At 54.2% G+C, this 18,429-nt stretch overlaps 2 protein-coding genes across 2 annotated transcripts in view; both read left to right on the top strand.

The window, feature by feature from the left end:
• The window catches only part of LOC121160161 (patr class I histocompatibility antigen, B-2 alpha chain-like), a 58,099-nt gene extending 41,636 nt beyond the window's left edge, over positions 1-16,463 (top strand). The window contains exon 8 of the mRNA XM_040985815.1: positions 16,274-16,463. The gene's annotated coding sequence lies outside the window, so the exon portion shown is untranslated. The remainder of the gene's footprint in view (positions 1-16,273) is intronic.
• LOC121160163 (H-2 class I histocompatibility antigen, Q9 alpha chain-like) lies at positions 13,367-16,463 on the top strand. Its single transcript, XM_040985818.1, has 6 exons — positions 13,367-13,452; positions 13,736-14,005; positions 14,218-14,493; positions 15,417-15,530; positions 15,897-15,929; positions 16,274-16,463. The coding sequence occupies exons 1-6, from the start codon at positions 13,380-13,382 to the stop codon at positions 16,276-16,278; spliced, it is 771 nt and encodes a 256-aa protein (XP_040841752.1). The 5' UTR covers positions 13,367-13,379; the 3' UTR covers positions 16,279-16,463.
• Positions 16,464-18,429: the final 1,966 nt, after the last annotated feature.

The raw sequence follows: 18,429 nt of genomic DNA, 5'->3' as shown, positions 1-18,429 counted from the left end.
TATAAGAGATTGGATCAATTCGAATTCTTGGCAATACTTGATGGTGTCGACTTTCATTTTATCCATTCTGGTAACTGTGCAGTAATACCACATTTCGCTATGATTTTAATTTCATCTCTGACTAAAGGAGTTAAATGAATTCTGAATATATTATTGTCTATCCGGATAGTCCTTCGCCTGGTATCCCTGTTTAATAACTTTGCCATGTTTCTATGACATTACCTTTCTCTTGTTGAATTCCTAAATCCATTTTATTTATAAGAAATATTATTATATTTTGTTTATTATTAAATTTTATTTTATTTTTGATGTTGTTTATATAGTGGAGGACCCTGATTAGGGTGGAGAGGTTCAAGGCATGGGGGAAGGTGGGACAAATGCTTCCAATATTCCTTTCTTCCTTTTCTCCAGTATCTTGGGGTCTGGGAGAGGAAGGTTGAGAGGCTGTTTCCAGATGCCAAACTACATCAGTACCTGGAAATGGAGGATGTCCAGTTGATGTCTTCTTAAAAATCCCAATGTGTGAAGGATGTTCCGAGGGCATTGCTTGAGTGGTATTGATAGTTCTGTTATGCTGTTGCTGTTGCTGTTCCAAGATGGTGAAACCCTTCCAAGGTCCACTGGATGACAGAGTCCACCGTGGTGCTGCTACTAACCGAGACACCTGCTGCCAAAGCTCACCCAGGAGGTTCGCCAAACCTATTCTGCTCTCCATCTTCTTACATGGCACTTGCCATTCCCTGCAGGCCCGGATGAGTTGGCTGTGGTATCTGCTTTATGCACCTGAGCATGTTGTCCATGACACAGACATTAGCAACAACGGAGGCCCTATTCTGACACATGCATTCCAAGGTCAGAGCATGAATCCAATGTGGTCAGAATTTTGAGCCCAGTGATCCAGTTTGGGAGTACCCCAAAACCTCACCTGGAGTGACCTTAGTCTTGACTCTTGCATGGGTCAGCCACGACAGGGTCCAGTTTAGTCCATCACTCATGTCAGCCTATGCACACACTGGTGGTTGTAGTTGCCTGGTTAGCTCTGTCCCCACCTCCACATCCTGTGCAAACTGACAAGTGCTGCAACCCATCCCAACCCAGCATGGCTTAGACCTGGCCCTTGCACACACTAGCAGGAATGGCAGCCTAGCTGGGGCAACCTCCAATAATTCCTGCCAGGCCCACCCCAAGTCCAAGTTCCTACACACGCCAACATGTGCAGCAGACTAGTTCAGTCCATCATGTATCCCAGTTGGGCTGTTGTAGACTCCTATAGGTGCTGCTGCTTAGCTCCACTCACCACATCCCACGATCCAGTCCACATGTATGCCAACAGGGTGCTGCTGCCTTGTCCAGCCTGGCCTGCCCCCAGCCCTGGCTCTCATGCACAACAGTACGAGCTGCAGCCAAGCAGTGGAGTTCCCAGAGTTTCCCTACTAGGCCCAGACCCAGTCAAGGATCTTGCACTTTCCGTGGTATACTGTGGCCCAGTCTGTTACAGCTTGGTACCCTGTCCCAGAACTTAGCAGGACATTTTTTTGCATCTAGTATTTGCATCTACTTTCTGGGAGGTTGCCTAAAATATGTGGTGCAGAAGCTTTGGCATAGCAAGCTAAGCTTCTGCCTCTGGAGTTGGCATCACATATGTATACTGATTCAAACCCAGCTGTTCCCCTTCTGATCCAGCTCCCTGCTGATGGACTAAGAAAGCAGCTGAAGATGGTCCAAGACCATGGGCTCCTGCACCCTGGTGGGCGACCTGGAAAAATCTGTGAAATCCAGTCACAAAATGGAGTCACGTTGGTTCAGGCCTGCACAAGTTTGTTAACCTGTTCCTTATGCTTCTGTACAAAACACATTGCCAGTTTCCTGTTTTGAGGGGTCATATCACAAGGAGTAACATGCCCTGCCTGCAAGCCTCAGTTCCAAGAATCAGTATTGTGTGATTTATTCACCAATTGTTCCTATAACTGCCTACTGTGGCTGCCCAAGCCCACCCATTGTTCCCATGGCAGCCTGCTGTGACTGTCCAACTCACCTGGTTCCCATGGCTGTATAACTCTTTCTATAAAAGCCCATCTAACCCTCACCTCAGGGTCACTCTGAAGGAAAAGAGAGCTGACCCCAGCTGGTTGGTCTGTTTACCTGTCTCCTCAATAAAACTTTGGTGCTTTGCAGAATTGTCCAGCCTGCATTTCTTGGGGAGAGACTCCAGTTGGATGCAACACTTCATGCTCCTAACTTTAGATGTGTTCTTCTCTGGCAATTAGGACAATTTGGAGAGTGAGTCAGTGGATGGAAATCTCTCACTCTGTCTCTCCTTCTCTGTGGCTCTATCTTTCAAGTAGAAATAAATAAATTCACACACACACACACACACACACACACACACACACGCATCCTTATTTGTGGCAATTGAAGGAAACAGGTTAAGGATCCAGGTAAAGTTGTTGCAGGACGTCAGCCCAACAATTCCCCAGCCCTGGTGAAGTGCACACTGAGGGCTCTGACCTGCTCTAGCCAGCAGGTGACAGACGCTTGGACATGCTGAGCGACATATTCTGTATTCATGATGCTTTCCTAACATCTGATGCAGGCCTTTGAGCATTATAACAAGGATTTCATACACTTTTATACATGAAAGATAAAGCCACTGCTTTACAGATTAGATTGCAGATCACTGTTGTTAAACCCAAAGGAAACTGGTATCTACCAGGACCTGTGTGTGGTGACTGAGCATGACTTCTCCAGAGATGAACAGGAAGTCAAAGTTTCTTCACCTTCCCTCCCAGGCCAGCTAACACTGACATTGCATTTTCTGGGTGCAAATTTCCTTCTGTAAGACTCCAGGGCACAGTTCAGGAGCCAGAGGATACCAGAGTGTTATCCTGGAAAAAACCAGAAGAGGAGAAGGGGCTGGGCTGGACTGTGGCTGGGGTTGGGGAGTCTCCCCCAGCTCCTTCAGACAGCACCCCAGGCCAGGCCCCTGGGATCCATGTGGAAAAGGGGCATTCAGTGCAGAGCAGGGGAGGCAGATCCGCTCCCAGTCCCAGTCCAAGGCGTGGCTCTTATTTAAGGTGAGGTTCTTATATGGGTGGAGCACAGGGCTAGGAATTCCACATATTTTCACTTGCAGTTTTGATTCTGACAAGCTGGGCCTGGGCCTTCTGCCTGCACACTCATGCCCTCACATTGCTTGCTCCCAGATGATCACCCTCACCATTCCCAAACCACCTCTCCCCACCCCAGGATATTTAGATGCCCAGACCCTCAGGATCTAGTTCACAGAGCTTTGAGCCAGCTTCTTGCTGTTCTTGGGGGGCAGAGAGGTGGAGTTGGGGGCTGCTCTACCCAAAGCTCAGGCGGGTGAGTATGGGGTGGGCTGAGAGATAGCACCCATGGGAGATGGCCATGTGGTCCATACAGCCAGGAAAGGGCTCTAGGGACCCCTGCCCGCCGGCAACCACTCACTACCAGTGCTACCTTCACATCGCAGTGTCCCAGCCAGCACACTGGGAGCTCCACTACACCTCGGTGGGCTTGGTGGACGTCACGCTGTTCCTGAGCTTTGACAGCGACACCGTGAAGCCGCGAGTGGAGCAGTGGGCGCCACGGGTGGATCATGAGGGGACCTAGTATGGGCAGAGGCAGGACGGGACTATGGGTGTGACCAGCCCAAGAACACGAGGGTCTCAAGAGTGTATGTCCCCACACCCTGGCTCCAGGCGGGCACAACCTCAGGGCAATGTCCGCGTGCCAAACCAAGCTCTGGTGGAGCCCTGAGGCACTACCTCCTGACCCACCTGGTTCCTGCCCACCTTAGAGGGCAGCCCCCGGTGCCATGGGTGAAGAAGGCTAGGGACACTGTGTTTCCAGCCTGCATCAGGACTGACTGACTTTGTCTCCTCCCGTGCAGGGAGGAGTCTGGGTAACCAGGCCTGGCTGGGGTCCTAGCTTACGGCATTAGGATTCAGGGTCCCACATGCAGCAGACACAGCAAGGCCGCAGGGTGGCATGGAAAAACACCTTACTGGGGGGCCTTCTTTGCACCACCTTCATTCTACCTCCCACCGTGAGAACTGAGGACTCCTTCACCCAGCACAGAACTGACAGGCGCCCACAGCAGCGCAGACCCTGCCCCGAGGAACAGTCACCACCCTGTGAAGCTGCGGGGATCCCTGATGGTTCCTGCACTCAGGGCCTTCTGAGTCCAGCACAGCTCACCCGGACTGCAGGGCACAGGCCAGGACCTCCCTGAGCTGAAGGCACTCAGTAGTTCTCTGGTGTGACTCCCTGGAGGACCTAACCTCTAGGCCAAATAGCTGCCCCAGCCCCTGGCTCACACACCCGCCCCTCCCACACTCAACAGGGAGACACAGGCCAACACACACATTTCCCCACTATACACATGGTTACACACAGCATGGACACCCAACATAGCACGGCTGCACTCACTCATGAATGTGAATTATTTAATAAAGAGACACAGAGGAAAATGCGATGTCTTCCACTTTCCCTGTTGTTGTTTTTTCTTTTGTTTCCTATTTGGGATGTCCACATGGCAAAAGGCAGGTTAACCCTCTGCATCACAATGCCAGCCCCCAACTTTTGTTTTTCAAAGTATTTGTTTATTTAGGGCTCCAGTGCGATGGCTCAATAACTAAACCCTCAACTTGGAAGTGCCAGGATCTCTGTTGGACGCTGGTTCAAGTCCCAGCTACTCCACTTCCCCGCCAGCTCTCTGGTTATGATTTGGGAGAACAGCAGAGTTGGCCCAAGGCCTTGGGGCCCTAAACCCATATGGGAGACCCAGAGGAGTCTCCTGGCCTCAGATAGGGTCAGTTTCAGGCATTATAGCCATTTGGGGAGTGAAATAGCAGATGGAAGACTTTTCCCTCTGTCTCTTTTTCTCTCTGTAAATATGTCTTTCCAATAAAATAAATAAATCTCTTAAAAAGGATATTTATTTATTTGAAAATTACAGTTAGAGAGAGAGTAAGAGATAGATGGAGACAGACCCTCCATCCCCAAATGATCCCAGGCAGGTCTCTGAGTCTGGAGGAAGCCAGGATCCGGGAGCTTCCTTCAGGTCTCCTGAGGGGGTGTAGAAGCCAAACCATGTGTCCCATCTTCTGCTGCTTTTCACAGACACATAAGCAGGGAGTGGGATCAGAATCCGAGCAGCCAGGACAAGAACAGGTGCTTATAGGAGACTTTGGCTTTCCAGATGGCAGATTGACCCAAGGTGCCACAACGCCAGCTCCATTTTTTTCCAATTTGGAGATAAGGAAAATGAAGCACCCAGGATGATGCTGGTGAGAACAGGGCAGGAGGGCACCAAGGCCCTTCCCTGCAGGAGACACAGAAGTTGATTCCACAGCCTGAGGGCTTGGCTGCTTGCTGCCATCGTGGTCTCATGGCGCCCTCTGCTGGTCATCCAGTGGGACAGACTCACAGACTGCAAGAGAAATCAATGGGGAAGGAGAGGGGTTGCTTTTTATTCCCTCAGGACCTTCTACTCCTCAGCTGCTCTAAACTCAGATCCTGCCCTGTGGAGAAGCCGACGCAGCACAGCGCTCATATCACCCCTTTGTCAGCAGTGATTCCCCTCCTGCTACTCCGTCCACATGCTCCCTGCCCCTGCTCTCACCACACAGCAAGGGAATGGGGAATGGAGGGCAGCAGAGTGAAGGATGAGACCCGAGAGGGAGTGCAGCCCCTCCCCACAGATCCCACATGTCCACAGGGCTTTGGCTCTGTCCTCCAGGCCCATACAGAGTCATACTCGCTCCTTCTCCTGTGGTCCCAGCTGCCCCTTCTCACAGAGCTTCTGCAAGCCAAGTCACACCCCACCCCACACTGCACTCAGCCTCCTCTCCCTGTCCAGCCCTGAGCCAGCCCCTCCTACCCACACAGCCCAGCCCTAGGCCAGGGGCACAGCAGGCCCAGAGCAGCAACCATGGGCAGCTTTAGCTGTCCCTGCCCCGCCAGGGACACCTCAGGACAGGGAGGTCACCAGCCCCTGCCCTGCCCAGCTCCCAGGCTACACTGCATCCTCCTGACCCTACAGGAGCTGCACTCATGGGCTGTCATGGGTCTGAGGCTCCATGGCCGTCCTGCCCCATCCTAATGCAGACCCACATACCACAGCCTTCAGCAATCCTCTTCCCAGTGGGGACTGAGGGAATCTGAGGCCCTGGTGCACACTGTGCCTGCCTCTGTCTGCCCTCCATGCCCTCAGCTACTCTGCCATAGCCACCCTCACCACAGGCACTCCTCTGGACAGAGATCTCCTACGCTGAACTCCTGATCCATCTTTCAGCTCCCAGCCCTGGTGATGGAAGACACCCCAGGGAGCCTGTCCCCAGAGAGGGGGCTTGTAAAGGCCACCAGCACTACAGAAGGAATCCTGAGCAATCCCTCCCTCACTGCATGCTCTGCCACAGGGGACCAGAAGAGACATGTCCACCACAGAAGAGGCTACAAAGAGAACAAGATCCACCTCACACCTGCTCTGCCCTGCTGGGGGTGTCAACTTGACCGGGTCTCCTGGCTGTGACACATGGGCCATGTCCTCCTGTGCTGCCCAGGCCACAGGCCTGTGTAATTATTGAGCTGGGGTTATGGATGAGAAAGTGTAGGGGTCAGGTCACACTGGAGGAGAAGCCCCACACAGTCCCAGACCCACTCCCAGCCCATGCACCATGCTGGGTCTGCATTGGCACAAATCTCCCTGACTCCCTGTCCCTCTCCCTCAGGCAGCCTCCTATGGACGTCCCTAGTGCCAGCCCTGGAAACCTGGAGGCCAGGAAAGGGTTCAGCCAGGCCCAGGGGAGGCGGGGAGGACACAGATGGCCTAACACACAGGATGGGGCAGGGCATGGTCACAGAAATGCTGCGCTCACTCCTCCCATTCAGCCTGACTCCCAGGGGCCCCGGCACCACCCTGGCTTTGCCTGCACTGAGCCTGTGGGGAGAGACAAGCCTCCTTTCCTACTCATTGAGACCCCAAATTCCATTCCCAGTTCTGCTGGGCCCCTCCTGCCTGTGCAGAAGAAAGTGTTAGGGGACCCACCTCCCAGACAGACCACCCTCATCCCTACGCCCCACTCCCCACAAGGCTCCCCTGGGGCCTGCAGAGGTGACTTCCTGCTGCAGATGACCCCAAAGGAATGGCAGCTAACAGAGCAGGAGCAGCAAGGGGCCCAGGCAAGGGACAAGGGACACTCGGCTTAAGGGGGAAACAAAACCTGGGTGTGCTCCTGTGGGAAGGTGCATCCTCCCCACCTCTCCATGTGCCTCCATGATCTTCTCAGCCCTTCCCTGTCCAGTGCTGCTCCGTGGCACCACAGTGCCCAGTGTGAGTGCCTGACACTCCCTGGCACAGCTGAACCTCTGCTCCCTATGATACCCATGAATGGAAGGTCTCCCTCCCATTGGGCAGGGCATGCCTGGCCAGTGGCCAGCGGGACCAGGGCCAGGGTGATGTTCCTGGATAGCCAATGACCCAGCACATCAGGTCAAATTCTTGGCTGGAGGAACTGCCATGGCCAGGGTGGGGCCAGTGGGACAGAGACCATGGCCCCTTGTGCTCTAAGGAGGCAGGAAGGGATAGGTCTGCTCCTTCTGCCCCTGGAAATCCCGACCTTGGGCAATCCCTCTCACGTACTCAGACCTCTGTCTTGATCCTGGACAGCTGAGTCCCTGAACCCCCTGCACCAGCACAACAGTCAGAGTAATGCCCATGAAGCTGGCACAGCCCTGGCTTCCAGACAGAGCAGGGAAAGTCGCAGGTGTCTCCATAGTCGCACACAGAGCTTGTGCTGCACTGGCCTGGGCCTGGGATGCCCTGCTCTTGACACCATTTGAGTCCAGAGTTTCTGCTTCTGCACACTGGAGCTGAGAGCTAAGCAGCCCACGCCTCCCATGGCCTTTACCTCGACTCTAGGGAGTATAAGAGGAGAAATCGTCAAAGGCCCAGGTGTCTCATAGCTCTGGGTCCTCACCTGTGCTGACTTTTTCTCTCGGGCCATGGAGAAGCTTCACCCATAAGGGACCTCCCTGGCCTCCCAGGACCCCCGTCCTCAAACCACTTGCGACACTAGAGAAAGAGCCTGTCGCCTGAGCATGTCTGCACTGCAAGAGAAATGAGGGGAAGGGAAAATACAGCCAGAGCTCCAAGAAACACAGCAGCACCATGTTTGTCAAGCAGAGACAAGAAAGACTCCTGACAGGCCTAGGGTCTGCAGGAGGAAGAGAAAGACCAGGAGGAAGAGGCCCAGACCACCCTGGATGCTGACTCTGTCAGCCACACACACACACCTGCCCAAGCCTCAGGGTAGCTGGTGTCCCTAAGAACAGAGGGAAGCCTCCTGGTGTCCACACCCAACTTCACAAAGACCCACACATGCTCAGCGTGCGCATCCCACAGCCAAGGACAGTGGCCAAGAGCCTGAAATCCCTCCTGCCCTACCCTGGTCCATGGCCCACCCCAGGGGGGCAGGAAGCTGAGGCCTGTTGGGCTCTCCCGAATAGTAGGGACTAAGAGAGGAATCAGAAAGCACATGCATGGCCTCTGTATCCAGCAGACAGGGCCTGGGCTCCACAAGGCCACGCTGCCTGCTCTGAGGGTCACCTGACAGGTACACAGGTGCTGGGGGAAGCTTTCCTGGTCACACTGAGCCTCCAGGACTAGTTCATCACTCACAATCACCTCCCTCCAGTAGTGTCTGTGTTGGCTGTCATGCAATTTGATGGGTGAATATAAAAAGATGAGAGATAAGGGTCAATGTTGCATAGTGGGTAAAGCCTCTGCCTGTGATGCTGGTATCCCATTCAGGTGCTGCTTTGTGTCCCGGATCCTCTGCTTCTGATGCAGCTCCCTGCTAATGCACCTGGGAAGGCAGTGGGAGATGACCGATGTGATTGGGGTGCTGCACTAATGGGGGAGACCTGGAAGAAGCTGCTGGCTCCTAGTGTGAGACCCACCCTGCTTCGCCGCTGCAGCTTTTTGGGAGGTGAGCGGCAGATGTACAACTTGTCTCTCCTACCCTAATCCTTCCACTTCTCTCCTCCTTCCTTCCTCTCTTCATTTTCACCTCTCTTTCTGTAGTTCTTTCAAATAAGTAATATTTTTTCAAAATGAATAATATCATTTACAGCATAATGGATAGAGCTGAAAAACGTTTATGTTAAACGACAAGTCAGACATGAAGAGACAGATGTGTCCTGTTCTCTCTTATATGTGCACGCTAAACAGCAAACAGGGCCCGGCACTGTGGAGAGTAACAGGTTGGGAGACAAACACCCTTCTTATTTGGGCACCACTTCGAGTCCCAGCTGCTCCATTTCTCATCCAGCTTCCTGCTGTGTCACAGAAAGTAATGGAACATGCCCAAGGGCTTGGATCCCTGTCACCCACAGGGGAGAGCTGGATGAAGGCTCAGGCTCCTGACTCTGGCCTGGTCAGTGTCAGCCTGGGCAGCTCTCACTCTCCCTGTGTAACTCTGCCTTTCCAAAACAGAAATAAATCTTCACAACATAAAGAGAAGATAATGTAATGAAAAGGACATGGAAATCATAATTGACCATATGGATCAGTACACACTGCACACATGCATTAAAATGCCACAGTTTACAGAAACACATACAGTAATCATGTATGTGAAGATCAGGATACTTAGAACTTAAAGTCCCAGTTTCAAGCATGAGGCTGGCCTACCATGGATTCTGGTTCAAGACGTTAAGCATTTTGGAGCTTCCACTGTTCTCTGTCTTCTGGAAACCCACCAGCTCTGGAAAAGCCATCTCCCTTGGCACACACAGCCCTGAGGAAAGGACCTGAGGCCTCTTCCACTGGCCACCAGAGGGCGCCACAGCCCAGCCTCAGACGGGGCACCCCTGGCTCTCAGCTCCACTGCTCCCTGGGACAGTCTGAGCAGAAGCCTTCATTCCAAGCAAATGAAAACAAACAGATGTACATTTCTATGTAAAACAATGGGATACAATAAACTTTTGGTCATTGTTTCCAGTTGCTAAATTATGAGAAATTTGGTATGTGACATAATATATGAAAGAGCTTCCAAAGAGGATGATTGATTGCAATTTAACTGACAGTAACTGAAAGATGATAAATGTGTCCTTTGGCTTCAAGATACAAGAATGACCATGGTTAGTCAGGATGAAGTTAATTACTGTTCACAATCATCTATCTGACTTTCCATTTTCAACCTGGATTTAATTAAACATCAAAAGAAAGGCCAAACCAAGCAGCCTGATCCTATAGTGGCCCCTATACACACCCCATGGGCAATTGCACACATCCCTGTGTTCAACCAACTGTTGATGTGGATGTCCCTGGAAACTGATTTTTTAAATGAAATGAAGGGCCCCATCAGTGGCCCTGAGACAGGTTGGACTGGCCAGTCTGGGGAGCCCTCCAAAGGACCAGGCTCTCTCTCTGCAGATTGAAGTGTCCGTCACTGTGTGTAACAATCATTCTGATGGTGCCAGGGGACAGCACCTCGGAGTATTGATTTACATTTCCCTGACAGCTGCTATGTTGAGCATTTTCCCAATATTGGCCATTTCTAGTTCTTCCAAGAACTCCAAATTAGTTCCTTTACCCATGTCTGTACTGGACTGACTGGATTGGTTTGCTTTGGTTTATTCTGGTTTTAACAAATAGGGCAAAAATGTGTGGAAAGGAAAATCACACACAAAGTTATCAGAAATATAAATTTGTACAACTATGTTAGAAAACACTGTTAATGTTTGAACTGCAGCTTCCATATGATCCAGCAATCCCATCCCGAGCACACAACAGAAGACCTGAACTCATTGTGTCACGGAACCTGCTGCACTGCTTACAGCAGCACTGCTCACAATGGCCCAGATTTGACATCAACTAAGATGTCCATCATCAGATGAATGGATAGAGAAAATACAGTATACAAACATGATGGAATACTAATCAGCTATACAAAGAGTCCTGTCTTCTCATTTGCATCCAAATGGTTGGAAGTGGAGAACATTATGTTGAGTGAAATGAGCCAGACACTAAAACAAATATCACATGCTGTCTCTCATGTGGGAGCTAAAAATGGAAACAATGTATTCTGTCTAAACACAGAATGCTAAGACTGGAGGCCAGAGAAGTAGGTGAGTTAAAGGAGTTGTGACCAAGATAAAGAGAGGGACTGAGAGTGGGAGGGGTTCAGTGTCAGGCATGACCTCCCCCAGTCCCTGACTCTGAGGACCCTCGGAGACAGTAGGTGGGTGCCCTGGCTGTGAGAGCTGTTCCCCCCCGAACCCTGACAGCTGTCCCACACACAGGACCCCAGGCCTCCACCTGCAAGGAGCTCGACTCTGCCCCAAGCTCCAAAGAGGCTGGAAGAGGATTCCAACCTCAAGAGGACAGCTCAGCTCTGTGAGAGCCTGCCCAGGGAGCATGGCCACACCAGGCCTGGACTCTGACCAGGGGATGAGAACAGGGAGGAGTGTGGTTCTGAGCACCCAGGTGTGGTAACCTGTGATGCAGGAATGAAAGCTAGCAATACCTGGGTCCCAGTGTGCACCTGATGACACCCCAGGAAGTGTCATCCTTGCTGGAGGGATTCGTGAACTCTGCTGAACACTCCTCCCATGAGACAAAACCTTCTCCAATGTTTGTTGTACTGTTTTGTACACTTGTCACATGATGCAATTAAACACTAATACAGTTTTATTTGGCTCTTTGGATCAATTGAGTGCCTTTTGTCAGCATCTCTATGTGCTGGGGTTACAGCTTTGACCAACAGCCCTAAGTCTGTGCTTATGGGCCCTACATTCTAGTAAAAGCGAGATGGAGCCATTTCAGTGAGTTACCTAACAGTCTACTTGTTTATATGAAAGGCAGGGTCAGGAAAGGCACTGTGGCACTGGGCAGGATAAGCTGCCACCTGCAATCCATGTACCCCAGATGAGAGCACCCGTGTGACTCCTGACTGCCCTGTTCGCTGCTCGTCCACCTGGGAGAGCAGGGGAACATGGTCCATGTGCATGGGTCCCTGCCACCACATGGAGACCTCAGTGGAGCTGTGGAATCCTGGCTCCAGCCCAGGACACAGCAACCTTTGGAGAGTGAACCAGTGGGTGAGAAATCCCTTGGGGATTGTCTGCTGCCTTCCCAGGTACATCAAGAGGAAGGTGGATGGAAGCAGAACAAACTGGACTCCAAGAAGCCCCAGGATGTGTGGTGCTGGCCTTGCAAATGACAGTTAACTCACTGACCCACAGCAAACGCTGCTGCTGGGCTGTTTTCATGAAGCAATGATCCCCCTGACTCACATCAGCGAGGCAGCTGACCACAGCGGGAAGTTTCCCTGAGTGGCAGGAGAGGGACCCTGCTAGGGCCTCAGCTCAAGAGTGAGAGGGGGTGAGAGGGACCACAGGGAGAGGAGGAAATGATAAAGGAAGAGCTAAGAGGAGGTGAGGACAGGGGACAGGAATCTTTTGTTTTGTTTTAAGATTTATTTTTATTAGAAAGTCAGATTTACAGAGAGGAAGAGAGACAGAGAAAAGCTCACTCCCCAAGTGGTCACAAATGGCTGGAGCTGAGTCAATCAGAAGTTAGGAGTCCAGAGCTTCTTCTGGGTCTAAAATGGGGGTACAGGGTCCCAAGTCTTTGGGTCTTCCTCTACTACTTTCCCAGACAGGGAGTGGGATGAGAAGCAGAGCTGCTGGGTTAGAAATGCCATCCATACGAGATCGAGGCACATGCAAGATGAAACTTTAGCCTCTAGGCCACTGGGCAGGGCCCAGAGCTCAGGATTCTAAAGCAGCAGGTGCCCAGGCCTCAACATGCTGAACCCTGAATATTAACAGGAATGTCCACAGAGCCCAGCTGGGTCCCAGCATTCTGTATTTAATGCATCCTGTGAGGCTGCCTGAAATCTAATATACTCCTGATGTGAATCAAGTTGAACAATAAAACACGCATGGGTCTAGGTATAACTAATTATAAAAATGGGCACGACCTGATCAGGTCTCTCAGGATCCCTCAGCCAGCCCCGGGCCTATCCTCAGGGAGGGGACATCACACAGGCCTGGGCAGCCGGGCACAGGGTCAGGGCACAGTCCCTGGTACCCGCCTGGCCCTCAGGGTCTCAGTCCCAGGGCGGGTCTGGGCCAGGGAAGCAAGTGCAGGGGAGTCCCCACCTCCTCCAGGTCACTTCCCCTCTCACAGCCTGAGTGAGCTGCTTCTGCCCGGACACTCCTGACGCGTGCACACCTCGCACTCACATTGGGCGAGCGGCTTCCAGAGGAGCCAATCAGCGCCGTCCTATCCCTTGTATAAAGTTGACTGCCAGGCTTCAGGATCGGAGTCCTCTGAGCTGTCCAGGATGGAGTCCATGGCGTCCCGGACCCTCCTCCTGCTGCTCGCGGGGGCCCTGGCCCTGACCGAGACCCGGGCGGGTGAGTGCGGGTCGGGAGGGAGACGGGCTCTGCGGGGCAGGAGCGAGGGGAGTGCGGAGGGGACACAGGACCCCGGGGAGCCGCCTCTCCCAGACCTCACACCCCCTACACCTCGCCATCTCACCGACCCCGGCTTATTCAAGTCCCTCCCCTCTCCTCGCCGCCTCATCTCGCGGTCCCCACACTCCCTTAGTCTCCGCCCCAACCCAGCTCCGCACTCCTCGGTCCCAAGGGTCCCGCTCCGGGCGGGGTCGGCCCTGGTCTCAGCCCCTCTCTCCCCCAGGCTCCCACTCCCTGATGTATTTCCACACCGCCGTGTCCCGGCCCGAACTCGGGGAGCCCCGCTTCATCGCCGTGGGCTACGTGGACGACACGCAGTTCACCCGCTTCGACAGCGACGCCGAGAACCCGAGGATGGAACCGAAGACGGAATGGATTCGGCAGGTGGAACCCGAGTACTGGGACCGGAACACGCAGATCTCCAAGAACAACGAACAGTTTTACCGCGAGGGCCTGAACATCCTGCGCGGCTACTACAACCAGAGCGAGGCCGGTGAGTGACCCGACCCTCCCCACGTGCGCCCAGGGCGCTCCGGGTCCCCTGGCCGAGGTCCCCCAGCCCGAGACTGCGCGCCCCGCGGAGACCCTCGGCGGGAGGAGCCGCGGGACACGCCCGGGTTTCGCTTTCGGTTTCCGCTGAAATCCCCGCGGGTCGGTGAGTGCGGGGCGGAGCTGCGTGGCCAGGGCTGACCGCGGGCGGGACAGGCTCTCACACCATCCAGTTCATGTCCGGCTGCGAAGTCGGGGCGGACGGGCGCCTCCTCCGCGGGTACATGCAGTTCGCCTATGATGGCAAGGACTACATCGCCCTGAATGAGGACCTGCGCACCTGGACCGCGGCCGACATGGCGGCTCAGAACACCAAGCGCAAGTCGGAGGCAGCGGGTGTTGCTGAGCAAGACAGGGCCTACCTGGAGGGCACGTGCGTGGAGTGGCTGCGCAGACACCTGGAGATGGGAAAGGACACTCTGCAGAGAGCAGGTGCGCGGGGCTGGGAGGGGCCGCCCTCACCCACCTCCCCCGGGGCTGGGGCAGCAAGGAGGGGAGGAAAGCGGGAGCCAGGCCAGTGTCCCGCTCTTCTGCCGTCCACAGCAGGGACGTCCACCTGGGTTTTGGGCTCAGTGCCAGAGACCCACTGTTCCCTCAGGAGAGGAGGAACCCGGGGAGGGACACGGGCGGGGGAGGGGGAAAGGCACAGAACATTCTGGAAAGGACCCTCTCAGTACCCTGCACTCAACCAAGATTTTGTTAGCTGTCGCCCCTCCCAGGCCAGTTCCTCAGCCTCAAGCCAGTGAACTGGGAGGTTTCATTCCAGGCTATCTTCCCCTCAGACACCTGGGCCCTCCTACCCTAGCCAGATACTTGATTCTAGAACTTTCCAAACACTACATTTATCGCATTGTCTTTATCCAGGCAGGGTCAGGGTTTTGACCTCCTCCACCACCCCATTTCCCCTGTCCACTCTCAGGAAGGTCACTGAGTGTAACTTTAGTGTCAGGGGAAGAACATGAAAGGCCTGAATTTTCCAAATCTCCCCTCAGACCCACCCACAGCACATGTGACTCACCACCCAGTCTCTGACCAGAAGGCCACCCTGAGGTGCTGGGCCCTGGGCTTCTACCCCAAGGACATCACACTCACCTGGCAGCGCGATGGGGAGGACCTGACCCAGGACACAGAGCTGATAGAGACCAGACCTACAGGGAACAGAACCTTCCAGAAGTGGGCAGCTGTGCTGGTGCCTTCTGGAGAGGAGCAGAGATACACGTGCCATGTGGTGCATGAGGGGCTGCCTGAGCCCCTTACCCTGACATGGGGTAAGGAGGACAGGAGAGATGGAGTCTCCAGCAAGGGTGGGAATGAGACCAGGAGTCAGAGCCCCTTATTGTCCCTTCCCCTCTCAGAGCCTCCTCAGCCCACTGTGCCCATGTGGGGAGTCATCGCTGGCCTGGTCCTCCTGGCAGCTGTGCTCATTGGAGCTGTGGTCACTGCTGTGATGATGAAGAGGAAGCGCTCAGGTAGGGCAGGGTGAGGGCTGGGTCTGAGTCCCCTGTCCTCCAGGGAGATGGTCCCCCTACCCCGTTTCTGGGAAGCACTGTGCACACACACCTGCACCCCTCACTGAGCCCCAGGTGCTCACACTGGCTCTAGTGTAAACCTTGAGTGAAGGAGAACAAACACTCCAGGGGATGACTCCGCTCACAGGGACCTGAGTTCCAGCAGCCCTAGGTCAGGGGGAGGTCCCAGCTGAGGGCACACTTTCAGGGGAGGTGCCTCCTAACCTTTCCTGGGTCTGTAGCCACAGTTCTGGAAACTTCTCTGAGATGAGCCAGTACTCTGTCCCTGCCTTCTCCCTGCCTCTCACTGGATGTTTTCTCTCACAGGTGGGAAACGAGGGATCTACACTAAGGCTGCAGGTAAGCACTGGGGTGTGTTTGGGGATGGGGGAGTCCCCACTTGCTCTAGTCATTTGCCCCTGGAGGTGCTGCCCACCCACCCTGTAGCTCATCCCTCAGCCACACCCTCCCGGCCTCTCACCAAGTCCTGATTGGTTCTCCCAGGTGGAGACAGTTCCCAGGGCTCCGACTCCTCTCTGAAAGTTTGAAAGGTGAGATCTGGAGGGCCTGGAGGGGAGAGGGGAACTGGGTGAGGGGGACTCAGAGGGGCTGGGGGATTCCTTGAATCTGGACATTTTTACAGTGTGCTGTGCTGTTCCTGTCCCCAAAAACAATGACCTCAAATTTTCACCTTGTATCTGTAGTGTGAGACAACCGCCTTGTTGGGACAGACCTGCTGAAGTCCCCATCTTGGTTTTCTTCAAAAAGCCCCACCCTCCCTTCCTGCCAAGGCAGCTGAGTGTGTTCCTGTGGGCACAGTGTGAGGTGGGAGCCTGGCCCTCCCAGCCCAGCACGGGCACCTCTGTCCCTGTCTCAGGTGGATCATCTGCTGCAGCTTCATCCTACACTGTGCAATTCATTTTTAACAATTCCAATCACCAGGTGTTGGTGAGAAAATTAAAAGAGGAAATTACAAAAATTTGGGGGGGGGGAGTTTGGGGAGGGGTCGGGGGGGAATCCCAGTGCCTATAAAATTGTGTCACGCAATGCAATGAAATAATAAAATTTGACAGAGAGAAATAAACAGAAGCACCAGGAACCTTCCAGAACCTGTGTTTCCTGTGTTGAGTCTATTGCAGGTGGGGACAGGAGAGGCTGGGAGGCTCTGGGTGAGGATGAGGCTGTGCCCAGGCAGTGCTCCATCCATCATGCTTTCTCTTGGTCACTGCTGACCCGGCTCAGCTGCCCCTGTGTCCTGGTCTCTCTGGTAGGACATGCCCACCAACAATTGCCAACATAGGACTCAGCCGTGGCTAGGCTGCCCTGTCTCATGGCCCAAGGCAATGGAGGCTGCATGGGTCCATGGCCGCCAAATCTAGGGCTTAAGTTCATCCCTCAGCTCCATCTTCCTGTGTTCACTTTGTTCCTTAGTGTGATTGGCTGATTGCTTCTGCTCTTCCTCTGTGAGCTCTGGTGGCCTTCACTTCTGTGTGTGCAGGACACAGTGTAGGAGGGAGACAGGAGGGCAGAGGACACTTGTGAGAAAGCTCAGGCCATGGGAACACCAGCAAGAGGGGACCTGCTCTGCAGCGGCCACAGGCAGCCTCTGTCTCAGGCTCCACTAATGAACCATGGGGTCTGGAAGGGCAGGTGCTACATGCTCATCACTCAGCTGACTTTGCTGTGGGTCAAACTCAGTGCTGGGCAAGGTGGTCCAGGGTGGGTGTGAGGGCCAGAGCAGCTGGCTGTCTCACCATCATGGTCAGTGTGCACTATCCCGAGGGGATGACCCTGAGTAAGGTTGGAAGGACACAGTTAGTCATCTGCAAAGAAGTTGTGGGGGAGGAGGACGGCCAGTGCAAATGCCCTGGGCAGGAGTGAGTCTGCACACAGAGCAGGGAGCCATCAGGAAGACTGGTCGGGACACCGCCATCCAGCAGGCTGCATGCACACTGAATGACTGGGCCCTGGTTCTGAGTGAGATGGGAGCGATGAGGCAGCTCAGAGTGTAGGAAGGACGTGTGCACCATATGTCCAGGGACCACCCTGGCTGCTGCGTGAGGACGGGGCTGAGAGACTGCGAGGCTGGAGACATAGATTTAGGGGATTATGTGAAGCCCAGACAGGGATGCCGGTCACTGTGGTGGGTGTGGGCATGGGCAGAGTGGAGACGTGAGGTTCTGGATCCCTCTGCAGATGGATGCACAGCACTTCCTGTGGGCTGCATCCAGGGAAAGATGAGGAGGTGAGGAGGACACCCAGGGCTTCAGGCCGAGCCAGGGTGGGGATGGCATCACCGTAGGAAAAGGGCAACCCGGGAGGGTGCATTCCATAAGGGACCACCCAGGCATTCAGTGCAGAAACCAGGATGTTGGTGAGAAGTGACACTGCAGGGCTGGCAGTGACCACGAGGAGAAGAAATGTCTGTGTGGGAGACTCACTGAGGATTCGGCTCCACATGAACCACATTTGCATTCAGGAGCAGAGATGGAGCACCCAGGGAGTGAGTGAGAGTGATGAGAGAGGGTGCAAGAAGGAGCACTGGGCCTGCAGGGCTAAGTCGATGGAGAGAGAGAAGGGGTAAAACCACAGCCCCACTACCTGCAGGGCTAGGGTCACTGGGAGAACGAGGGTCCACAGACATGTTGAGGGGATCCCGTGAGTACTAGGAGGGCTGGGACAGTCTGGAGCAGTCAGGGGGTCTGCAAGTGGCTCAGGTGGGATGCTGACGGCACCACCTCCAGAGCACACTCTGGCAGCGGGAGGGAGACAGGACTCCTACCTGGAATTCAGCCTCCCCTGAAGGATGGTCACATGAGCACACCTGGGCCCTGGACACCACACAGTGAGGGGCTACTCT

This window comes from Ochotona curzoniae, unplaced genomic scaffold (assembly GCF_017591425.1).
Source record: "Ochotona curzoniae isolate NIBS_2020 unplaced genomic scaffold, NIBS_Ocur_1.0 contig_4369, whole genome shotgun sequence".
NCBI lineage: Eukaryota > Metazoa > Chordata > Mammalia > Lagomorpha > Ochotonidae > Ochotona > Ochotona curzoniae.
This window is presented reverse-complemented; position numbering and strand designations above follow the sequence as displayed.